At 43.7% G+C, this 25725-nt stretch overlaps 1 protein-coding gene across 1 annotated transcript in view; it reads right to left on the bottom strand.

Annotated features, from left to right (window-relative positions):
- Positions 1-5483: 5483 nt before the first annotated feature.
- LHFPL4 (LHFPL tetraspan subfamily member 4) overlaps positions 5484-25725 on the bottom strand; it is a 72282-nt gene continuing 52040 nt past the window's right edge. The window contains exons 2-3 of the mRNA XM_032208670.1: positions 24650-24886; positions 5484-8911 (exon numbers count right to left, since the gene is read on the bottom strand). Coding sequence (XP_032064561.1) covers positions 8898-8911; positions 24650-24886 — 251 coding nt within the window. The 3' untranslated portion in view covers positions 5484-8897. The remainder of the gene's footprint in view (positions 8912-24649; positions 24887-25725) is intronic.

Below are 25725 nucleotides of genomic sequence, written 5' to 3'. Positions count from 1 at the left end.
CACTATTGGCTCATATTTAATTGTTTGTCCACTAAGACTCCAAGATCTCTCTCACAGTTACTGCTATTCAGCCTGGTTTCTCCCAATCTAAATTGGCCTAGTTGCCACGTCACCTTGTGTAGCACAGAGAATTATGCTGGCTGTGGCCTTTGCACACTAAAATTCTCAAACATATTGAGAAGATTTTCTGGTTTGCATCAAATTGCATCATGTCTGCAACTTCCATATTCTTCAGGCCGATTGTGATCCAATTAACTGCTTTCAGAAAGTTGCACTAATAATTATTTCCATGCCTACCTGTGTATAATAACAAGGGAAACCCTCTTATAAGGGTACTGTGGCTTACTGAACGCAATGAATTGCACCTCCTGTTTATTCTGCTCCCACCCCTTTTCTCTGCACCTGTGGCACCGTTAATGGTCCCATCTTGTTCCTTGGGATATGGGTTTGCGGGCTTTGCATTTCCAAATCTCTAATATTAGCAGTCCAGGCATAGGAGGCCTTTAGACAGGTTATAAGTACAATCAACAACTTCATAGGTAATACTGAGTTGCAAACAGTGGTGAGATTCAAATAATTTAACAACCGATTCTCTGCCCTAATGATTTCTTCCAACAACCAGTTCACTTAACTGCTCAGAAAGTTAACAAACGGTTCTCCCGAAGTGGTGTGAACCGGCTGAATCCCACCACTGGTTGTAAACACTGGTTGTATGGGCAGTCGTACGTTTTTGAGGCGGATCAGTTGGAATCGTAAACAACGTACAAAAGAGCATTTAAAAAGTGACGATTCTGATTCTATAGGTTGCATGGCAAGGAATTTGCTGTATCTTTTTGAAGAGCTGAAAATGCTGAGCTCTTCGTATTTTCATTGGACTGTCCAACTTGATGTAAGAACTTTCTGGTTAAATAGGGATTTTCTTCAGTTTGAACTTGGCTGCTATCGATGTCATGCAGGCATCCATAAATATTTCTTGGCAGCTGTAGAGGATTTATTTTTGCTTGTCTTTTGGGGTGTTTTTTCAACCTTGGTATTCTTGGCATTTTTTGCAGCTCTCCATCAAAGTGCTGTTCAAGCACAACAGTGCCTAGACAAGGGCAATGTGATTCTGCCATCCATTGAGATGCCTTCCTGATTCACCACTGCTAATTCAACCTCACCGATATGCAGAGGAAGTTACTGTAGATTTGTTTGCACTTTTCACTTGTGTACCCTGAGCCACATTTGCTCTGTTAATACCCATATTTCCATTTTTAAAAAGCTTTCAAAGTTTTTCAGTGTTTTTTAACCACTCCAAGTAAGATGTCAGCAAATGTCACATATCGTACTCCAGATTGTATAGTACTCTAATGTCAAAAGGCCCAGGTTCCAATTTACATCCTTCTGGGGTCCCTTCTTATATATCTCAGTTTTGAGATCTGCTAATTCTTATAGCAATAGCAGTTAGACTTATATACTGCTTCATAGGGCTTTCAGCCCTCTCTAAGCGGTTTACAGAGTCAGCATATCGCCCCCACAGTCTGGGTCCTCATTTCACCCACCTCGGAAGGATGGAGGGCTGAGTCAACCTTGAGCCTGGTGAGATTTGAACCGCCGAACTGCAGATAGCAGTCAGCTGAAGTGGCCTGCAGTACTGCACTCTAACCACTGCGCCACCTCGGCTCTATAATTCTTTGCTTTCTGTTTTCTCATCTAGCTAACAGTTCTTGAAATCATTGAGTTCTCTTGCTTTATGATTGCCTGAGCTGCAAGGAGTTTGTGGAAAGGCAAGAGACTTGAATAAAAATTTGGGGTTGGAACTAGAATATTTGTCAGATCCCTCCCGTCTCAGTATTCTTGACACTTAAAAAAAAAACCAAGTTATTGAGGCAAGAATTCCCTTCCATAGTACCAACTTACCTCTAACAAATTGTTCTCCTCAAGACTTGGGTTCCATTCACAGGATGCTGTGGCCTGCCGGCGGAGCTGGTGGCAGACTCAGACAGTGAGGAGGTTAGGGAGGAACACCGGCCAGTCCTGGAGTCTGGGGAAGGCTCTGATGAGGGCTCTGTGTCAGAGGCAGAGATGGGGCCGGGGCCATCTAACAGTTATCAGCTGCCTTCAGAGTCGGATACCAATGGGGCAGAAGAACAGCTGGAGCCTGTTCCCGATATGCGCATGGGCAGAGCTGCCAGGAGAAGGGAACAGCTAAGGAACAAGGGCTGACTTGGGAGTAAAGCCACAGGTAGACAGTGAATGGCCCCTCCAATGGGGAGTAAAAGGGGAGGGGAGTTTGCAGGAGACAATTAGTTCAATTCATTAGAGTAAAGATCTGTTCCTGACTTCTTGCCAAGTAATTGCTGCTACAGTGTGGCGTTTGGAAGATATGGGCCTGGCAACTCTCCAAGCCTGATTAAGCTCTGTGGTTGTGAAATTTCATGAAAGACTGTTTGCCGGGACTTAGCTGGAGAGCAATTCCCTTTTTAACCTAAATAAAAGAGGTTTTATCAGGATGAGGAGTCCGCTTCATGATGTTGGGAAGCCCAGGTCAGAATATGGGCCAGATGTAATACTTAATGTACGCGTATGTATTGCAGGCCTCGCCTTTCACTTCTCATTCATTGTGGTGATTTCATCAGGCTAATAAAACTTGTGAAGAACTGGGACATATGGCTGCCTCTTCTTGGAATCCCTGCCTTAATCGTAATTCACAGCATCTAATCGTTACTGCATGAATGAATTCTCCAGGCAGAATCATGTGGAAGTGAAGCAGCCCAGTAGGTCGGAGGCATCTGCTTTCCTGTTTACTGCGCAGCTACAAGTTTAACAACGGCAAAGTTTAAAGTTGTGTACTGGGTGCTAAAGGTATATGCTGTATATGTGTATGTATGTGTGTGTGTGTGTGTGTGTGTGTGTATGTATGTATGTATGTATGTATGTATGTATGTATGTATCAATCAAAGGTGGGTTCGCACCTATTTGGTAGAACCGGTTCGTCAAATCTACCGAACCGGTTGGAAGAGGTTCCACCAGTGGACCTGAAAAGCAGGCCACACCTGCAGAAGAGGTTCCAAACTTTTTTGAAACCCACCACTGGTCCTTGGATATGATTATTCTACACTATCATGCTCATATTTATAAAACTCAGTGCCTCTGTGAAAGGTAAGGATGACTTCTGCATTTGTGGTGCAATCAGAACATTGCGTGTGTTGAAGTTGTTTTAACGCAAACCAAAGATGCCTTTTAAAAAACAAGTTTACATCATATTCTTATGCATGCCAGTGCTGTGTGTGAGGTGATTTAAGATGGTTCTGACAAGTGTCGTCGGTATTTTCATATCCGGTCACATGGGCGGCAAGCCACTCCCATCCGGTCACATGGGCAGCAAGCCACTCCCACAAAGGAGGCCACACCCACAAAGTAGGTTCGAACAATTTTTGAAATCCACCATTGGTATGTATGTATGTATGTACACACACCACACACACACACACACACACACACACACTTATCTACAGCAGAATAAACCGATTTGAGTCCTCCTCGTGTAGTAGCTGTGTAGGGAATTTTCTTGCCAAAACCTTTTGAAAGAGCATTTCAACCTGTGATCAAGGATATCTTCGTTCCATGCAGTTCTGGAGTTGAAAGGGGCTAGCAAGTCCAGTCTGTTCTCAGGATGAAATCCAAATTAAAGCATGAACTTAATTATTCAGCCTGTGCTGGAAGACAGTAATAGAAGGGAGTCTACTGCCTCTCTGAGGAATTAAGTTGCTTTGTTTTTACTTCTGAATTTTTTCGAACGTTCAGTTGGAAACTGCCTTCAACTTAACTCACCTTGTGTCCTGCACTCTACAGATATTTGAAGAGGACACTGCTCTCATATTTCCCTCAGCCATCTTTGCTCAAAGCTAAACAACCCAGCTCCCTCAATTGCTCCTTTTCTATGACTTCACTTCTAATCCTCTCATTATTTCTCTTCTCTGAGCCTGTTCCAATGTCTAAGAATCTTTCATAAACTACTAAACTACATAGAACAAGACGAGATCTGACTAAAACAGAATACAGATAGTCCTCGACTTGCAACCACAGCTAGTATCAGGAAATTCGTCGTTTTAAGTGAGGCGGTTGTTCGACATCACTTGAGTGCACCAGATTCTGCAACCTTTTTTGCCACGGTTATTAAGTGAGACGTCGCGTGATTGTGTCTTGCAATCTCCCTGTAGGCTTCTCCACTGATTTTGCCTGTGGAAAGCCAGCTGAGAAGGTCTCAAACGGGGATGACATGACTGCAGGACACTGCAGTTGTTGGAAGTACGAGCTGGTTGCCATGTGCCAAGATCACCATCAAATGACCTCAGGGGCGTTAACAATGGATCATAAGAGTAAGGACCAGTTGTAAGTTACACTTTTCAGTGTCATTGGAATTCCGTTTTTCGCAAAAATGGACGCACAGAGTGTTTGGGACACCTGCAAAGTGCTCCTGGGAGCTGGGGAGGGCAAAAACAAGTGAAAAACAGGTTGCTTTTCTCGAAAATGGTCCCGTTTTCACAAAAAAATGAGTCATGCAGAGGGTTTGGGCGGCCTGTAGATTGCTCCTTGGGACTGGGGAGGGCAAAAACAAGTGAAAACGGGCCCGTTTTTCCACAAAATGGGGGTGCTTTTGCTCTTCCAAGTCCCCAAATCCTTCGAAACTCTCTGCGCGACCTGTTTTTTGCGAAAAACAGGCCCGCTTTTTCTTTGATTTTGCCCTCCCTTAAAAAACATTTTTCACAAAAAATGGGGTGTTCAGAGGGTTTGGGAGACCTGCAGAGTGCTCAGGTGGCCGGGGAGGGCCAAAAATTTTTTTTTTTTAATTTACCTGTTCAAAATCTTGGTGCGTCTTATACTCCGGTGCGTTTTATAGTCCAAAAGTACAGTAATCTGACATTGCTTTAGGCAACCACATCACACTGTTGGCTCATATCATCACATCCAAATGCTATTTCCAAGTGTCCCCCTACCCCACAAGTATCATTATTAAATGTGGTGTCTCCCATTCTATATTGAGTTGTTGTTTCTTAGGGACTCTGCAGATGTCTATGTTAAATTTATTTCTGTTATTTTCAGACCATTCCTCTATCAAGATTGGAGTACTAATCACTCCAGTCAACGTTGCAGGTTTGACCAGCGTTCGCTATTCACGCTCGTCCTTTCGCGGTTTCTAAGATGTGCCTCCACGTGCCTTTGCATCCGTGTGTGCACACACGTATGCACAAAACACACACACACACCCGTTCTAAATTCTCCTCGTAAATCCAGCTGCTCAGTGTGCAAAAGGTACCAAAAAGTTTTCCACTCTCAAGAGGACAAGGCACAAATGATGTTGGTCTGATCAGGTTCTGGTCCGATTCAATCCAACTTGAATTTTATGTTTTTCCGGTTAAAGTTTTGTGAAACACTGTATCAAACTCTTTTTTTTTTTTGGTAGTAAAATACAGATATATATTACAGCTACTGTATTTCCTTTCTCCACCCATCTACCCATTTCCATGAACAGCAATACCATTTCTCCGGCACAGGTGGTGGAACATGTATTCATGTCTTTGCCTCTTCTCCTTCCACCCGATATCCTCCTGCCCTCCCCCCTCTCCAGTGCAGGATAATCTTTTTTTCTGATGGTTCGTACAATGCTAAATAGCCTTGCAGCTTGTGGACTAAAGCTGCTTCCTTGTTCCCAACCGCTAAAACCCTTTACTAAGGTATTTTTATATATTATTGTTTTTGTAGCATAAATAATAAAAAAGTGGGAGCTGAAATCTGTGAATAGAACAGAATATGCGTGTCTGGGCCCACAAGGGAGAAAAGCCTTTAATCTGGTTTGTTTAAATGGTTGGTTTTTTTTTTCTTTTTTCCTCTTGGCAACGATTCTCTTGTGTCAAGGAGAACTGAGGCCAGTGCAGCTAAATAATTTGAGGTCATGGATTTTGATGTTTTTGTGGCAACGGCTGGGTCGAATGGCAATGTGTACTACGTTACACTTAGAGATATGGTAAGCTGGCACAAGTGTGTGTGTGTGTGTGTGTGTGTGTGTATGTGTGTGTATGTGTGGAAGTCCACCAATTAATCCATCTTGAATGTTGCTATGGGCTTCGACTCTTAAGATAGACTTCATTGCATTTCCCGGCCTTTGACCAGTGAACTTTGAATGAATGACTTTTGAATCGGCTTCCCACGTTTTAGCTTTTCTTGCTTGTCTTTCCTCTCAACTCAGAATTTGGCCGGGGATTTGGAGAGGAAGGTCAACTCCATAAAAATGCTTTCCTCCCCCCCTCTTTTCAGGATCTCAAATTCTCTTGGAACTTACAAAATCCCTTGGAACAATTCAAGTTAACATCACAATATTTGAAGTTTGGTTCTCGTGTAGCGGCACTCACATTAACAGGGCAGCTTCTTGGCAACCTCACCGTGTTATAGCTTTGGCAGAAACAATAATATGACCATGCTAAAATCGTGGCTGTAGATCTCCATTGGTTATGGGTTTTATCACACTTTACCATTTTACCTGCAGGGTAAAGCTAGACATGCTCTTAACGGCTGTTCTTAAAAGCAATGTTTTGTGTGAATCCGGTCACAAATATAATACTGGGCAGAGAGGCGGGGGGATAACTTTTTATCCAGTGTCTTTTCCCTGATGAAAACCACTTTCCTGAAGTTATTTACCTCCTGAAAGGGTACTTTTCTTTCTGAGAGGAAAAAAGGAGCAGCTTGGGAGCGAAGTCATCAAGACTAAGCCCCTTCGGGTGCCACCATCTTAATTCAAATACCCACCTAATCTGGCTATTAATAGTGGGAGGGGTCGTGACCGGAGATATGCTGTGGCTTCTTTTTGTGTCTTCAAAAATCTGTAATGATACACACACCCCTTTTCCGCACACTTTTTCTCCCTCATCTCATGGGTTCCTTTGGCACTTGATTCTAGTACAACCCAGTTTTAAGCAAGCTTCTCACTGGGACCATTATACCATTTGCTCAGGGTCAGTTTGGCCAGTAACAGTACTGGGCATCCCTCCAAAACATCAGAAGGGAGACCGAATGCTCAGCTATGTGCCTGACACTTGACAGCCATGCGGGATGTTACTGGGGTTTTGTGCCCCAGACACCAGAAATTCTTAGCTCATTTCTGCATTCCCATCTGCTTTTGTTGTTGTTTTGTGATCCACACTTCTTTTCTTCTCCCTCTCTCTTCTCTTCTGGACAACCATTTGACTAGGATGGTATAAGGTCTCCTGCCTTGTGCAGGGGGTTGGACTAGAAGATCTCAGAGGTCCTTTCCAGCCCCATAATTCTAAGTATCTGCCTTTTGGCACACTTTAGGCCCTTAGTTGTCATGGCTGTGAAACAAAAAGCTGTTCTTGGAACCATTTTCAAGATTACTATTGCTTGTTTCATGGTCATAGTATCTTTAGAGTATCAATAGGCGATATGCTGACAGGAAGTGTGAGGAAAGGGGCTTGATAGGCAAAAATTGCATGTGTCTCTATGACTCCAAGCTGAATCGTATTCCTAGCCTGGAAATCTCTCTGATAAATGGCTTGAGGCCTAATTCGTATGGGAATGAATTAGGTCCACTAATCTGGGACAAAATGGCTACTTCTGAGGAAGCCTCTCAGAATTCAGCCCAAACTGTGAGGGATTAGGTGCTACCCTGCTGCCTGGAGAGAGGCACAACTGTTGAAACATTTAGGACAGTATACTTCTGTCTTGGTTCTTCAATGATACTGTTGAGACTGTGAAAGGGTGGTGGCGGCTGGATTTTTGGGGGCAGGGGAGTCAGTTTCTTAGCTCACTTTTGTCTCTCTGAATGCTCATCCCATCCCACAGGTATAGCTGGCATCACAGCATGGCCCATTTCCTCCTTTCCCTCATGGTTGCCCAGACCCCCACGTTGCTTTTACTCAAGAGGGATGAAGCACCACAGGTTTGAGAGAAGCAGCATTTGGCACGAGCCTCACACCTGAGCTGCCATCCTAGCCAACAGGTAGCATCCCTCACCTTAGCCCAATCTTTGGCTCCTTTCTTATGCCCGGCACGGGGAAATGGAGGGGAGGTTCTAGCCATGAATTACATTCAGTGTTCAAGGACTCGTCTTGCAGGCTGAGATGGGAGAGAGCCCCATAGCAGTGAGCAGAGAAATACCAGCGGATCGGACCTCTCCCTGTTCCTCCCCCCTCCCCCCCGTCTTGTAGACATCAAGGTGCAGCTGCATCACCTGGGCAGAATGATTGGAAAACTCAAAAGTTCTGGCGGCTGGAATCCCCCGGGGAGAAGGGGATCTGGGCTCACCTTACCCTGTTCAGAGACAATTTCATTTACACCTAAAAGTATCAAACGGGCCAGCCTTGAGCACGGCATGGTACTGAACGGCCGCAGGGATGAGCAAAGGGGCCAGAGAGTTAAAAACGGGAACCAATGCGGCAAAGAAGATGCCCTGGTAGTTTGTGACGACAGCAGCAGTAGCAGCAACAACAGCGGCAGCGTCTTGGCACCAGCTCTGGCATCACGAGAAGGAGGACCCTGCTGGATGCTTCTCCCAGAAAGGAGGAAATCTTGAAAAGGAAGTATTAAAAATCCCAGCGGCGTCATTCCTTTTTGAGCATGACAGTTGGAATGGGCGCGTTTCCCTCCCCTCAGAAGCAGGAAAGGCAAGTTGGGGAAGCCAATCAGCAGAAGGGAATACGAGTCAAAGCTGGCAGTTCATGAGGGATGACCATGTCTCTGGAAACGGCACGCAGGTGAGGTCGGCGGATTCGGAGACCGTGGAGTGGGGCGGGAGTTTCCCCCCCTGGTTGGCAGCCGCAAAAAGAAAGGCCATGAGGGAGATGAGGAGGGAAGGATGAGAGTCCAGTCCAGGTACCAGTGAAAGGGGCTTCTTGCCTCTTCTACATTATATCCTCTGTGAAGATGAAAACATGAGTCAGTAAAAATAATAATAATAAATCGATGCTTTCTGCAAAATGGCACGGTTGCACAGGGTTCCGTGTATATAAACTGCACAGAGGTGAGGAAATGCAGGGACCACAAAAACTACAACAAGGTGTCAAAGTCAAGGCCCGTGGGGGAAATCTGGCCCACAGAGCGCTTAGATCTGACCCTGGAAACAGCGAAGGACCGGCCCGCGGTGCCTCTGCCAGCGAAAATGGAGCCCGGGAGGGCCACTGGCAGAGGGCTAGCAAAAGAAACTCAAAACAAAACAAAAGGAGCAATGTTTCCCCTTTTGCATTTGAGCATGGAAGAAGGGACAGGAAAGGACAAAGAAAAAGAAGGGACGATGGGAAGAGAGCAAGGTAAGAAAAAGAAGAAAAGAGGGGAAGGAAGAGGAAAGGAGAATGAAGATGGAAGGAAAAAAGAAGGAAGGAAGGAAGGAAGGAAGGAAGGAAGGAAGGAAGGAAGGAAGGAAGGAAGGAAGGAAGGAAGGAAGGAAGGAAAATTATGAGAATGAGGGAGGGTCTGAGGGAAGTCCTGTCTTCGGACTTGACCACCACAGGTGCCCCGACACGAGTGATGTCAAGCTGGCCACGCCCCCTGCCCCCCCCAAGGTCAAACACAACCCTAATGCGGCCCTCAAGGAAATCGATTTGACACCCCTGCTCTACAACCACCTAACCCTAATTGACTCAGGAATTGCTGGTTTCCATACAATGTGTAAGTTAAAAAAAAAAATGCCGTGTTTGTGATGTTTTCCTTCTGGCCATTATACAAAGGGGAGAGGAAGCTGGAGCTGTAGTCCTCTCTTGCTTTGAGGTTTTCTTTTCATTGGGCCTGTCAAGTTTTTATTGATTTGGGGGCCTCGGGTTGTTACTCTTTGTGACCCAGCTGAATGTTGGAAAGTAAATTGTGTGGTTTCTCTGCCCACCAGCAGACTAACCCTCTCAAAACAAACATGGGATGGGAGAAGAAGCAAGACGAGTTTAAAAATGGTTTGGATGCTGGGGGGAAAAAATCCAGAGGGGAAAAACAACTTAGTGTATGTATCCGTATGCGAGAGGCAATTGGGCTGTGGCTTATGGCTGTTCCTGATGTCTCCATTGTAAGCTCTCTTCGTTTCTGGTCAAGTGACTCAGAGCAGAGAGTATGTAGCCACTCTATGCTTCTCACTGTACATGTACATGCATGGTTGCAACATGAGGGGAAAACAGAAATACAGAATCAACCCATAAGCCTCACTCCTGAATCATGCACATACATGCAACATATATGGACATTCTCTGATTGGACATTGGGATGGATAGCTCCCCCTCTCCCTCCCTCCCTCCCTCCCTCCCTCCCCCTCCTCTCCATCTCTTTCTCTTTGTGTGTGTTTCTCTCTGTCTCTCTCTCTTCCTCTCTGTCTCTGTCTCTGTCTCTCTGTCTCTGTCTCTCTGTCTCTCTCTCTCATACACACACCCACACGCCCAAAATTTATTGCTTCATTAAACCGAAGAAAATACAAACTCTTCCTACGGCCACTGCTGCCAAAGGAATTGGTAAGACTTGCAGAAGCTGATTGTATGCGTGAGTTCCTTCTTTTCTCTTGGATGAAGCTGAAATTAATGATGCTATTCTGTGCCTGCAATCAGATTCATTGACTATGCATGGCCTTGGAGACTGGAGCTCCAATCTCAAGGAAAAGGGGAAACTGCCTCTCAGGCCTTGAAAACGGGTCCCTTCCTGCATTCTTAACTGCAGGCTGATGTCACATTCCTACCCACTCATATCAGGAAGGTCTCCTGATCTGGAGTCCTTTATTATAATCTCTGAGCAGCTCCCACTCAGATGAAAGAAGAATACAGGTAGTCCTCGACCTACAACTACAACTGACCCCCCCCCACACCTGTTGCTAAGCGAGAAGTTTGTTGTGAATTTTGCCCCATTTTACGACCTTTCTTGCCACCATTGTTAGGTGAATCATTCCAGTTGTTGTTAATAAAATGGTTGTTAGATGAATCGCATGACCCCCGAGACTCTGCAATTGTCATAAATATGAGTCAACTGCCAAGCGTCTGAATTTTGATCCCATGACCATGGGGGATGCTGTGAGGGGCATAAGTGTAAGAAGTGGCCGTAAGTTGCTTTTTTAGTAATGTAACTTTGGACGGTCACTAAATGAACTGTTGGAAATCGAGGACTTCCTGTACTGCATTGTGCAGAAAATCGGGAAAAGACTGCTTGTGCTCTGCTTAGAATTATACATATAACATACAGGATGGTCTTTGCAACACGTCACAGAATCTGTGAATATTGTAAGACCCACGGTGGCGCAGTGGTTAGAGTGCAGGACTGCAGGCTACTTCTGCTGACTGCCGGCTGCCTGCAATTTGGCAGATCGAATCTCACCAGGCTCAAGGTTGACTCAGCCTTCCATCCTTCCGAGGTGGGTAAAATGAGGACCCAGATTGTTGGGGGCAATTATGCTGACTCTATAAACTGCTTAGAAAGGGCTGTAAAAGCATTATGAAGCAATATGTAAGTCTATTGCTATTGCTGTTGTGGGTTGGGTTAGCTGGAGGTGCTTTAAATATTGAAACCATGGGTTTTTATTCCATGGGTACACCATAAGGCCAGAAAGCTATTAAAGAGCCCTAAGTCCTCCTTAAGAAATCTAAAAAAATGTCTGTACTTTCTTCATTTTTCCCCAAGCATAATAACAGGATATTGGAGTGGTTTGGCTAGCAAATATCCCTTAGCACTCTGGGTGAGTCTGTTTGTTCCTTGGCTGGTTTTCCCCTGGCCTCCCAGGAGCAGAGCGAGGGACGGTGGCAGAGCAAATCTGACACCGAAGTGACTAAGATGTTCTTTGAGTCGGAGATTCTTAGCCAAAGAGGACAGAAGAACACAGACTCAAGGCTCTTGAGGACGACATAAATGAAATATTCAGGATTGTTATTGTCAGGTTGCCAGTGCAGGTACGATGGTCCTCGACTTACGACCACAACTGAGCCCAAAGATTATGTTAAGTGTTCTGCGAGACATTCTTAAATGAGTTTTGCCCCCATTTTACGACCTTTCTTGCCTCAGTTGCTAAGTGAATCATTGCAGTTGATGAGTTAGTAACCCGGTTGTTAAGTGAACCTGTCTTCCCCATTGGCTTTGCTTGTCACAAGGGGATATTCATGATCTTGGGACACAGTAATGGTCATAAACATGAACCAGTTGCTTAGCATCTGAATTCTGATCACATGATCAGGGGGATGCCGGAAAGGTCGTAACTGTGAAAAATGGTCATAAGTCCCTTTGTTTAGTACCGTTGTAACTTTGAACGGTCACTAAATGAACTGTTGTAAGCTGAGGACTATCTGTGGTGTAGGAGATTTTTCTGTAAACATGCCCAAGGAAAGAAACAATGACCAAAACATGACCTCCCCCATATTCTGAAGACATTAAACTGGCCATAATTTTGAGAACTACCGTATTTTTCAGAGTATAAGATGCACCTTTTTCCCTCAAAAAAGAGGCTGAAAATCTGGGTGCGTCTTTTACACTGAATACAGCATTTTTGGCCTCCTGAAACCCCGCCCCTTCACCAAAATGGCCGTGCATTGCTTGTAGGAGGCTTTCAGAGAGCTCCTGGGGGCTGGGGAGGGCAGAAATGAGCGAAAAAATGCCCAGGAGCACTCTATAAGCTTCCTAATGCCCCCTTTTTTTGACAAAAAAACGGGCCATTTTTGGGAGGTTTGCAGAGTGCAGAAATTTTTTTTTTTTAAATTTGCCTCTTCAAAACCTTGGTGCGTCTTATACTCTGAAAAATATGGTATCTCAGGAAGAAGCATTGAGGTTGGGGAATATCAGCCCCAGAATTGATTAAATAGAGATGAATGTTCATGTATGTATGTATGTATGTATGTATGTATGTATGTATGTATGTATGTCAAAACGTTTCTCCAGAAAGAAGAATGAGGTAGACAAGAGCCCTTGATAACATAAATGTGGGAGTGTACATTTCCTCTTCCTCTCCAAAAGGATTTGATCAACTACAACACAACATTCTCCTAACACAATTACACACTGGTGAACAAGGACAAGACAAGACTCGAATAGGCCCCTATGAACACAGGCAGTGAACACCAGGCTACACCAACACAGAGAACTTACCGCAGTGCCAACAAAATCTGTTGAAGATATTAAAAAAAGAAAATAAGTTAGGATTGTGGTGCGGGTCGCCCAATTTTCCTACAACTGTCTTGGGCCTATTCGGGTGACGGCATGTGGATTCTAAATAGGCTAGAAGTGCGCATTGAATGTTGTGTGTAACCTGAAAAGCTAGCCAAAGGGGTGGCATCTTGGATTGTTTGGGGCTAATGATGTTGTGCCAATGAATCCTAAACAGTAAAGAGCCCTGGTGGCACAGTGGTTAGAATGCAGTAGAATAGAATACAATAATTACTTTATTGTCACTTTAAAAGTACACTAATCGGCATGCATTAAAATGAAATTTTATTGCATACAGCTCTCAAAGGGTCACCACCTCCAATATAAACATGACAAAATGCATACATACAGTACATACCAGCGGTGGGTTGCAGGCGGTACGCCCTGGTACGCGGGTACTGGTGCCTGCCGGAAGCAGCAGCCACTATACCAGAACTGTGTTTTGGAGGCCCCACCCACCCACCTTCGTTCCTTACCTGTATTTGAAGGAAATGGGCCATTTGCACACGCGTGCGCAGCTTACGGCACGTGTGTGATGCTCCGTCGAGCAGCTGGAGCGTCGCAGGCAGTGAGTGCGCATGCATGCACAGCGTGCGTGCCCATGGTGCATGCCCAGCTCCCGTTGCAGTATACCCGTTGCAACGGGAGCTGAAACCCACTACTGATACATACATACATACATTATTGCAGGCTAACTGACCAGCTCAAGTTTTCTCAGCCTTCCATCCTTCCGAGGTGGATAAAATGATGATCCAGATTGTTGGGGCAGGCAATAAGCTGATTCTGGAAACTAGTTCGAGGGGGCTTAAAGCACTATGAAGCTGTATGTACTGTATTTTTTGGACTATAAGACATACCTTTTTTCCTCAAAAAAGAGGCTGAAAATCTGGGTGCATCTTATATACCGAATATTTTTGCCTCCTGAAGCTCCGCCCCTTCACCGAAATGGCCATGCATAGCCCTATGGAGGCTTTCAGACAGCTCCTGGGGGCTGGGGAGGGTAGAAATGAGCAAAAAAATGGGCCATTTTGTACCCCCCCAGCCCCCAGCAGCACTCCATAAGCCCCATAAGGCTATACATGCAATTTTTTTGACACAAACGGGCCCATTTTCATGAAAAATGAAACTTTTTTGCTCATCTTTGCCCCCATCCCGAGCACTCTGCAAGCCCCCCCCCCAAGGCTATTCATACATTTTTTTTAAAAAAAAGGGCCCATTATTGCAAAAAACAGGCCATTTTTGGGAAGTTTGCAGAATGCAAACACTTTTTCCCCCCTTTTGGAAAGGCCTTTAACTGATTGATGAGAATTACATTGATCAAGTGCTGTGCCAGTAGAAACAAAGTCTTAGGTGCTGCAGATTGTCAGTAATTTTCTTCTCCAGCACATGGATAAATACACCTGGAAACATCTACCTATCTATATACTCTCTCTCTCTCTCTCTCTCTCTCTCTCTCTCTCTCTCTCTCTCTTTCTCTCTCTCTCTCCCCCTACCTACTGTATTTCTCTCTCTCTCTCTCTCTCTTCCTACCTACCTACTCCCTCTCTCCCCCTACCTATCTACTGTATTCCTCTATCTATTTCTTTCTATTTCTTTCTCTATATCCCTCTCCCTACTTACCTACAATCTCTCTCTCCCCTACCTACCTACCATATATATCTCTCTCTCTCCCTCTATCTACCTGTCTACCTACCTCCCTACCTCCCTACTCTCTCTCTCCCTACCTATCTACTGTATTTTTTCTCTCTCTATCCTTCTCTCTCTCTATCCCTCTACCTACCTACCTACCTACCTACCCTCTTTCTCTCCCTACCTACCTACTGTATTTCTCTCTCTCTCTGTGTCCCTTTATCTACCTACCTAACTACTCTCTTTCTCCCTACCTACCTACTATATTTCTCTCCCTCCATCTACCTACTTTTTTTAAAAAAATTGCCTCTTCAAAACTTTGGTGTGTCTAATACTCTGGTGCGTCTTATACTCTGAAAAATACGGTACATCTGGACTAGACTGTATTGTATCTCTGTGTCGTATAATATATGTGGGTACATGGGTATAGACCAGTGGTGGGTTGCTACCGGTTCGGACTGGTTTGGCCAAACCGGTAGTAGCTTGGTGGCCTGGGTTGCTGGAATCAGCAGCGATTCAGGCCTGCCATGCTCCCGAACCTGTTCTCCCGCCTATGGCGCCACCATTTTGTTTTTTGCTTCTGTGCATGTGCAGAGCAATTTTCATTGTACTGCGCATCAGGCAGACATGCGCGTGCAGCCCGCACTGTGGCAATAGTGGATGTTGGAACCCATCACTGGTATAGACATAGTTTTGTATTTATTTATTTAGTCATTTATTTATGTAGTCATGTTTATATAGTGTATAGGGACGCAGTGGCTAAGCTGCTGAGCTTGTCGATCAGAAAGGTCGGCAGCTCGAATCCCTAGAGCTGCATAACTGAGTGAGCTCCCGTTACTTGTCCCAGCTTCTGCCAACCTAGCAATTCAAAAACATGTAAAAAATGCAAGTAGAAAAATAAGGACCACCTTTGGTGGGAAGGTAACAGCGTTCCGTGCGCCTTCGACGTTTAGTCATGCCAGCCACATGACCACGGAGACATCTCCGCACAGCGCTGACTCTTCGGCTTTGAAATGGAGATGAGCACCGCCCCCTGGAGTCAGAACGACTAGCACATATGTGCGAGGTACCTTTTACCTATGTAGTATATATTGGAGGTGGTGACCTTTTTAGAGCTGTATGCAATGGAATTTCATTTTAATGTATGCCGATTAGTGTACATTTAAAGTGACAATAAAATTATTCTAAGTCTATGTGAGTCTAAATGCTACTGCTATTGCTAATTATTCAGAAGCAAGCACTGTGGTTTTAAGGGGATGCGCTTCCTCACAAATGTCTTTGAAGACCACCGTGTCTCATTTAGTTTAGCGTTCTCTTAATGCACTATTAGACAAGGACTGTTTTTCATCTAGAATTTGTGTAGGGACCCTGAATTGTCTTTTAGTCCTTAAAAACGAGGCAGGGTTTCCAGCAGCGACCCACCATTCTTTCGTTATTCCTTTTGCCATTTTGTTCTTCCAAAACTGATGCTTTCTTTTTGTTAAGGAGCCCATCAAGCTCTCCCTCTCCACCGTCGCTGCCTGAAATCCAATACAGATGGACCAGACAGAATTGCCAGTGGGCTGTTTTAGGTGTGAATTTAGAAGGAATTTAATCTGCAGTAGGGAAGTTTTGCAAAGCATAGGAATAATCACGGCTGCCAACTAACTGCAGAAGGCAATGGTTGAAAACCTGCCAGTCGACATCAGGCTATTTTAGTTGAGGGGGGGGTGAGGGGGAAAGAGGCATTTGTGGAAGTTTCTAAAAAAAGACCAGCAGCATGGCTAGGACCTGAGTTTATCCTTTGGATGGGGACTTTCAAGGGCCTTATGGGCTCTCGGGCACCAACCACCTGGGTCTCCATCCATAACCTTTGAACAGAGGGAACACAAATAGCTCCAACTTGAAAAGGTGGCAGTATTTGGAGGTAGAATTAAAAGTGGGTGGGGTGATATAGTATATAAAATCACCAGAATAGAATAGAATTCGAATTAGAATAGAGAATAGAATAGAAGAATTAGAATTAGAATAGAATAGAATAGAATTAGAATAAAATTAGAATAGAGAATAGAATTAGAATTAGAATTAGAATAGAGAATAGAATAGAACAGAGTAGAAAACAGAATAGAATTAGAATATAGAATAGAATAGAACAGAGTAGAGAACAGAATTAGAATAGAATAAGAATTAGAATAGAATTAAAATAGAAAATAGAATAGAACAGAATAGAGAATAGAATAGAATTAGAATAGAGAAATAGAATAGAATAGAATAGAATAGAATAGAGAATAGAATAGAATAGAATTAGAGTAGAGGAACAGACTAGACTAGACTAGACTAAAATAGAATATAATTAGAATAGAGAATAGAGAATAGAGAATAGAGAATAGAGAATAGAGAATAGAGAATAGAGAATAGAGAATAGAGAATAGAGAATAGAGAATAGAGAATAGAGAATAGAGAATAGAGAATAGAGAATAGAGAATAGAATAGAATAGAATTAGAATTAGAATAGAATAGAATTAGAATAGAATAGAATTAGAATAGAGAATAGAATAGAATTAGAATTAGAATAGAGAATAGAATAGAATTAGAATTAGAATAGAGAAATAGAATAGAATAGAACAGAATAGAGAACAGAATAAAATAGAACACAATAGAGAAATAGAATAGAATAGAACAGAATAGAGAATAGAATAAAATAGAAAAGAATAGAGAATAGAATAGAATTAGAATAGAGGAATAGACTAGACTAGACTAGACTAGAATAGAATAGAATAGAATAGTCCTATACTATTTCAGTTAAGTGACTGTCTAGACCAGGAGTGTCAAACCTGATCACTTCACGTGATGTATCATAACATATCGTGATTTTTTTTTACCTTTGTGGAGCTGAGGTGGGTGTGTCTGTGTGTGAGAGACACATCCTGCCCTTGGGCTGCCAGTTTGACAGGCCTGGTCTAGACTCTTCTTAAAAACCTCCAGTGATGGAGCACCCACGATTTCTGAAGACAAGTTGTTCCATTGGTTAATTGTTCTCACTGTCAGGAAGCTTCTCCTTAAACGTATTGGGTAATCAGGGAAGTGGCTCACAAATCCATGGATGATCAGACCCCTGGCGGCTTATTATTCCTTTAACCATGCAGGCAGCCTTCGACTTACGACCATTCTTTTAACAACCATTGGAAGTCACGAAGGCATTGAAAAAAAGTGACCCAACAGATCCTTATACAGGTAGTCCTCAACGTACGCCCATAATGGAGCCCAAAATTTATGCTTGTTAAGTGAGAAATGTGTTAACTGAGGTTTGCCCCCATTTGACACTTTTCTCACCCTGTTTGGTAAGTGAATCACTGCTGTTGTTATAGTAGGAACACGGTTGTTAAGTGAATCTGGTTTTCCCATTGACCTTGCTGATCAGAAGGTCACAAAAGGGGGATCATGTGACCTCCCCAGGATGCTACAAATCGTCATAAATATGAGTCATTAGCCAAGCAACTGAATTTTGATCACGTGACCATGGGGATACGGAAACGGTTGTACGTGTGAAAAACAGTCCTCAGTCACTTTTTTCCAGTGCCATTGTAACTTTGCACGGTCACTAAACGAACTGTTGCAAGTTGAGGACTTACCTGTATTTAAAGAAGTTGTCCTTAAATAACAGCTGTCAGGAAGGGTCAAGCGGGAATTGGCTTGTTGTCCCAATCATATCACACTTATGAGCTTATGCAGAGGAATGTATGATTAGTACATTTGGTTAGCAGTTGCGTAACAATGAATAGAGGGACTCGGTGGCTCAGTGGCTAAGATGCTGAACTTGTTGGTCAGAAAGGTCGGCAGTTTGGCGGTTCAAATCCCTAGCGGAGCGTAACTTAGTGAGCTCCCATTACTTGTCCTAGCTTCTGCCAACTAGCAGTTCGAAAGCATGTAAAAATGCAAGTAGAAAAAAATAGGAACCACCTTTGGTGGGAAGATAATAGGGTTCCTTGAGCCTTCGCTGTTTAGTCATGCCAGCCACGGAGACGTCTTCAGACAGCGCTGGCTCTTAGGCTTAGAAACAGAGATGAGCACCACCCCCTAGAGTCAGGAACGACTAGCACATATGTTTGAGGGGAACCTTTACATTTTTAACAATGAATATTGGTATATAGACAGACCTTTGACCTGTAATGGCCCAGATAAACTGCATAGAGAATTTTCTCTGGGTGTCTTTCCACATATAAATGGAAAGGGGATTGATTTGCTTGGGTTTTTTTTAATTATTTCTTCCCATCGTTATTTCTTGCTGTTTCAGCATTTGGTTCTTGCTGGCAAGTCTGCCTTTCCTTAATATAAACAGATGGAGCGAACCCAGAGTCCAGGAGATTTATTCTGATTAATTAAATTTCCAATTAGGCACCTTTGGTTCCCTGGCTTTCATCTAAAACTTGGCAAGATCAGGGGAAGAAAGGCAGGGGGGGGATCTACATTTCCTCTCAACTAGGAGGGGGGTGGGGGTGGAAATAGGACTGACCTCATGTCACACAGGCAGCTTCAAATGCTTAATGAGCTTTTGAATCTGGACTTGTCTATTCATTACCTGAGACTTTTATCTGCTCCTCCAAGTGAGATACAATTTTGAGCAGCACAAGAAAAAAAAAGATGTTTCTATTATCCATTCTTTTCAAATCATCAAAATCATGTGGGTTTCCATCCAATAAATGTAGATACAATATTGGTTTTTTTTCCCCTCCCAAGCAAAGAAGTCAATTTACCCATCTCTACCAGCTCCATCTACTTCACCAACTATTCCTCTATTGGGGGTAGTGTCAAACTTTTCCTCATTTGAGCATATAGTAATCTCGCTGCAATTGTCATATGTGAGAATATTCATGACTGGGAGAGACATGGCAACAAGGTCAGCCTATAAATAGGCATAGCAACTAAGTCAGCCAATGGGATCTTAAACAGATCTGAGTCTGTGCTGAGAATCGAAACAAAAACTACTCTATCTGCTCTGAACTCTGAAATGAACCTGTTTTCGCCTGCTTGTGTTCTGCTTATAACTTATACCACTTTGAAAGAATCTTCTATTGGTATTGTACATTTATTCATCAGTCATTATGTGTATAAAGAAGTTAATGAATCTGGCTGAATCAGTCATCTGTATGTGTTTTCTGGATTTGATTTTTCTGCAACAAATTCTGACATCATATATATAAGAACTAAGTTCTTTCCTAGCTATCCTTTTGTCCCAAAAGTTGTACATTAGTCTTTAAAATAATTGATTTGGCTTTTTCTCATTTCCTCTGTAAAATGTCCCTTCATCAGAGGTGAAATTCAGCAGGTTCTGACAGGTTCTGGAGAACTGGTAGCAGAAATTTTGAGTAGTTCAGAGAACCAGCAAATACCACCTCTGGCTGGCCCCAGAGTGGGGTGGGAATAGAGATTTTGCAGTATCCTTTCCCTGCTACGCCCACCAAGCCATGCCCACAGAACCAGTAGTAGAAAAAAATTGAATTTCACCACTGCCCTTCATGTTGTCCATATTTCCAGCAAAGATTCAAGATCTCTTTATAGATTCTAGATTCCAGATAATTTCTTTGTGAGTAATACCAATGCTACTTTCCCTTTTAAGGCTAGAACAAAATGAAAGATTTAATGCTTTCGATCTTTTTGTAAACATAGTGTTAGAGATAATTTAGAAACTATCCTAATTCAAAGGAAATCCGAAGCTTCTCCTTACTATTTTTTATCGTTTGTTCCTGTACTTTGCTTTCTCTTTCTTCATTTTATTTATTTCCGTATTAATTTTCTTCTCTCCAAAATATACTGGTTAGATTTGGTGCTGCCCAAAAACTAGAGGCCACTAATTTAACGTTTAATAAAACTTATACTAAAAAAAGAAAAAAAGAAAAGATGCACAGGAGATATGATTTTATCTTATAGGAGAATCCTATGATAAAATCCTTTTAGATAAAAAATATCATTTTAGATATCCTATAATATAATATTTTAAAATCCTTTTAGATATCCTATAAGATAAAATCCTTTTTGTGATAGGAGGGATGGTGGGGCAGAAGTTACTGAGCTTGCCAATACAACTTGATTGTCAAGATTTTATTTATTTTATTTTATTTATTTATTTCACCAAGCATGTATTAGATAAGATATATGTATCAACATGATTTTGAATACATGAAATGGAGGATAATAATAATAATCATTAATAATAATAATAATAATAATAATAATAATAATAATAATAATAATAAAAAAAGCAGGGTCGCTGAGAAGGAACATGAAAAAATCGCAAGATACCAGGACTTAAAAATCGAAATTCAACTACTATGGCACAAACCAGCAGTGATAATTCCAGTAGTAATTGGCACACTGGGTGTTATTCCAAAAGCACTGGAATTACATTTAAAACAGTTAAAAATTGACAAAATCACCATCAGTCAAATGCAAAAAGCCGCACTGCTTGGATCTGCATGCATATTACGAAAATACGTTACGACGTCCTAGGCCCCTGGGTGGGGCCCGACTAGTAACCAATGCCAAATCCGGTGAAACAACTGGCCGCTGTGATACAATTGTATAATAATAATAATAATGATAAGGATGAGGAGGAGGAGGAGGAGGAGAAGGAGGAGGAGGAGGAGGAGGAGGAGGAGGAGGAGGAGGAGAAGAAGAAGAAGAAGAAGAAGAAGAAGAAGAAGAAGAAGAAGAAGAAGAAGAAGAAGAAGAAGAAGAAGAAGAAGAAGTAGAAGATAATTCATTTGGAAGGAGGGGCAGACAAAGTTTGTGCAATGAACTGGATACAGTTGTGATACTTAAAATATTGGATTAAAGCCCTAGATCCGTAATAGTGAACCTATGGCACGTATGCCCCAAGTGGCACCCAGAGCCATGTTGGCTGCCACGTGTGGTTTCGGCCATTCCTCTTCCGGGTTTCTGGCATGCCTGCGTGCATGTCGATCAGCTGGTTTTTGCGTGTGCAGCAGTGTTGAAAACCGGAAGAGCTGGTCTTCCGGTTTCCGTTGTGCGCATCCGCGCCGGCCAGCTGATCAACACACGGGCATGCGTGCCACTAACCAAAAGACAAGCTGGCCGGGGTGCATGCGCACACCAGAAGCTGGAAGTTCATTTCCCAGCGTGCGCATGCCCACTTGGCAGCTTCTCTTCCGGGGCGTGTCCTGATAAGCGTGCGAGCACTCCCTTTTTGGCACTTGGTGCTAAAAAGGTTCGCTATCTCTACCCTAGATGGCTGGGAACTTGATTATCTGCTGAACAGCTGCTCCTCATATGAAGATGCACAGTGATTCAGTACAGCAAGGGGGACTCTTCCAAAGAAGCTAATGTTGGCAGAAGGTTGACCCTGCAGAAGGGCCCTCTCTTATCTGACTTCCAAGCCATAGAAGAATTGTTTGGCTCCCAGTATTTAGCAGGTCAGCTTTGCCATGAAATTAATAGCTTACTTAGAGGTGCTGTGGCTCAGCGACTTAATGATGCTGGAGATGGTCTTGGCTCTGGCTGTTCGAGCTCAAGCACTGAGTAGCGTAACAGGGTGAACTCCTGTTACCCACCTCAGCTTCTGTCCACCTAAGAGTTTAAAAGCATGTTCTGTGCAAGTAGAAAGATAGGCATCACTTTGGCAGGGAGACGAGTTGATACTCTGTGTGGGCAGTCAGATTCCTAACCACTTTGAACCTTCCTGGTGGCAACATCCACTTGTGAGGCAGCTTTGGGAGGGGGGAGGGGTCTTGGGTGACACTGCAGGAAGAGCTGCTCATCTTTCTCTCTGGTATGAAGGCAGATTGCCCTCCTGTGGCACAACGTAGGAAGCACGCAAGCATGTCCTCTAGCAGGGCTGGTACCTTGGCAAGCCAAACTAAGGTAAAGATTCCCTTCACACATATGTGCTAGTTGTTCCCAACTCTAGCGGGTGATGCTCATATCTGTTTCAAAGCCAAAGAGCAAGTGCTGTCCGAAGACATCGGCTGAGTGGTTATGTGGCCGGCATGACTAAACACTGAAGGTGCACGGAATGCTGTTACCTTCCCACCAAAGGTGGTCCCTGTTTTTCTACTTTTTATGTCTTTCGAACTGCTAGGTTGGTAGAAGCTGGGACAAGTAATGGGAGCTCACTCCATTATGCAACACTAGAGATTCGAACTGCCGAACTGCGGAACCGCCGACCTTTCTGATTGACAAGCTCAGTGGCTTAGCCATTGAGCCACCGCTACCATGCAATAGTTTGGTGGTCTCCTGGCTACTATAACAATGCCATACACTAACAACAATAACAATAGCTCAACATTTAGTAGCTGATTTTACTTGAATGTGTATTTCAATTATATTCATTCTGTTTTGTTTTAAACTGTATATTTGTTTTTGTCTTAGAGCAGGGGTCAGCAATCTGCAGCTCTAGAGCCGCATGTGGTCTTTCATCCCTCTGCTGTGGCTGCCTGTCGTGGTTGGCTCCACAATTGATAGGGCTTTAAGTTAGGACAGGTAGAGGAAAAAGAACGCGGTGCTAGGAGGAGACTCTATAGTGGGGGAACCAAACTTCCGGTCAGCAGAAGAAAAAGGACGCTGTGCTAGGAGGAGACTCTATGGTGGGGAAACTGGACTTCCGGTTGGCTCCAGAATTGAACTGGGGGCTTCCGGTTAGGACCTTTGTGGCTTTTTGAGTGTGTAAGGTTGCCGACCCCTGTCTTAGAGCTTTGAAACAAACAGAAAGGTGGAGGATGTATGCAATAATAAAGGGAAGTGCTATAACTTCCCATTAGTTTTCTCCTTTTTTGCAAACTGAAAATTGGGTGGGCAAAAGTGCCATCCCAACTTCAGGAATTAAGGGACCAATGGGAAGTGGTCCTGAATCAGTGCCATCTCCTATTAATGCCTGCTGAAGCCTTATGTTTTTCCCAAACTCTGAATAAGCAGGTAGTCCTCAACTTACAACCACAATTGAGCCCAAAATTTATGTTAAATCAGAAATCGGTTAAGTGAGTTTTGCCCCATTTTACGACTTTTCTTGCCACATTTGTTAAGCGAATCACTGCAGTTGTTAAATTAAGAACATAGGTGAATCTGGCTTCCTCGTGGATTTTGCTTGTCAGAAAGTCGCAAAAGGGGATTGCATGACTTCTGGACACTGCAGCTGTCATAAATGTGACTCGAGCATCCGAATGTAAATCACGGTACCACGGGGATGGTACAATGGTTGTAAGTGTGAAGAACGGTCATCAGTCCCTTTTTTCACCGATGTTGTAATTTTGAACGGCCACTAAATGAACTGTTGCAACTTGAGGACTACCTGTACAGAATTCTAACTTTGTTCCCCAGCATTGAGTTCAATGCCTGTAATTTGAGGCAAATTTCTAAGTCTTTCCACAGGCATTTCTGCATTTCTGCATTAAATAGGAAGGTAACCTATCATAGATAAAGGTAAAAGTTCCCCTTGTACATGCATGCTAGTCGTTCCTGACTCTAGGGGACGGTGCTCGTCTCCGTTTCGAAGCTGAAGAGCCAGCGCTGTCTGAAGATGTCTCCGTGGTCATGTGGCCGGCATGACTAAATGCCAAATGTGCACGGAACGCTGTTACCTTCCCACCAAAGGTGGTCCCTATTTTTCTACTTGCATTTTTTACGTGCTTTCGAACTGCTAGGTTGGCAGAAGCTGGGACAAGTAACAGGAGCTCACTCCATTATGAGGCAACTAGGGATTCGAACCGACCTTCTGATGGACAAGCATCTTAACCACTGAGCCACTGCGTCCCTAACCTATCATAATTACTCCAATATTGGACGATTGCTGCTTCAGGGCTTCAGCCGCATGAAGAATGGACCGGAGGCGGGTGGGTGGGAGGCATTGTCTCTGTGTGTTTGTGTATGCAAAGCAGAGAGCACTCACCTTTGTTTTCTGTTTTGAGCTCCTCGAGAAGCAGGTCGTTTTGCCGGTTGCCGAGGACGAAGGCCAGGAAGGAGAGGATAAGGGCATTCAAGATGCCAATGATGGCTAAGATATAAGCCCAGCGCACAGAGCAGTCGCCCAGGGAATACTTCCCTGTCTTCTCCCCGCACATGTCCCTGACGGTCTCTGAGTCCCAGCCATCTGGGAATATCATGCAGCCCAGCACCAGGCAGAGAGCTGGACAAAGACAAGAGGAAGGAAGGCGGATGGTTAACCAGGCAGTGCTCACATCAGCTGACTGAAGATGGAAGGGAGTCTTGCATGGCACCCTTACACAAAAAAAAAAAAACAACGTTGGTGCTTAAAATAGTTCTACCCCTTTGTCCCTCCAGCCCTGAAGGCATCACCTAGTCAGGTAATAAAACATCTGCAAGCAAACTACCAAGCTCAGAGACCACCAACAGAAAACAGACACAAACTACAAGACTCCATAGCTCAACCTGAGCTCCAACTACCCTGTTTCCCCGAAAATAAGGCCTCCCAGAATAACAAGCCCAATTGGGCTTTTGAGCGCATGTGCTAAAATAAGCCCTCTCCCAAAAAGAAGCCCCTCTAAAATATTGAAATGCATGTGCAGCCGGTCCCCACCATTTCCTGGGGGGGGGACAAGGGAACATGCCCCACGTACCCCACATGCAGCTGCCCTCCACGCGGAACAGCCTCGCGGAGGCCACTCCCGAAAATAAGACCAAGTGCTTATTTGGGGGAGGGGTCAAAAGAAAATAAGATCCCGTCTTGTTTTCGGGGAAACACGGAATTCTCTTTTGTTGAGAGAGATTTTTATTCCCCAAGGATTCCATTGTGAATATTCAATGCATTTTCCAAGCAAATGTGACATACATTCAATTCATGTTGCCTTAGTGGTGGTGGTGTATATTGCACAATTGTCAAGACTGACTTGAACTTTCACCTCTATTCTGCTTTTGCTGGCAGAGTGACAAAAAATGGGGGGGGGGAGGTGGATTAGAATGCAAAGATGCGGGGAATGGCCTCCAAGCATCATTGGTTCCCATGAG

Source organism: Thamnophis elegans, chromosome 2, assembly GCF_009769535.1.
Source record: "Thamnophis elegans isolate rThaEle1 chromosome 2, rThaEle1.pri, whole genome shotgun sequence".
Lineage (NCBI taxonomy): Eukaryota > Metazoa > Chordata > Lepidosauria > Squamata > Colubridae > Thamnophis > Thamnophis elegans.
This window is presented reverse-complemented; position numbering and strand designations above follow the sequence as displayed.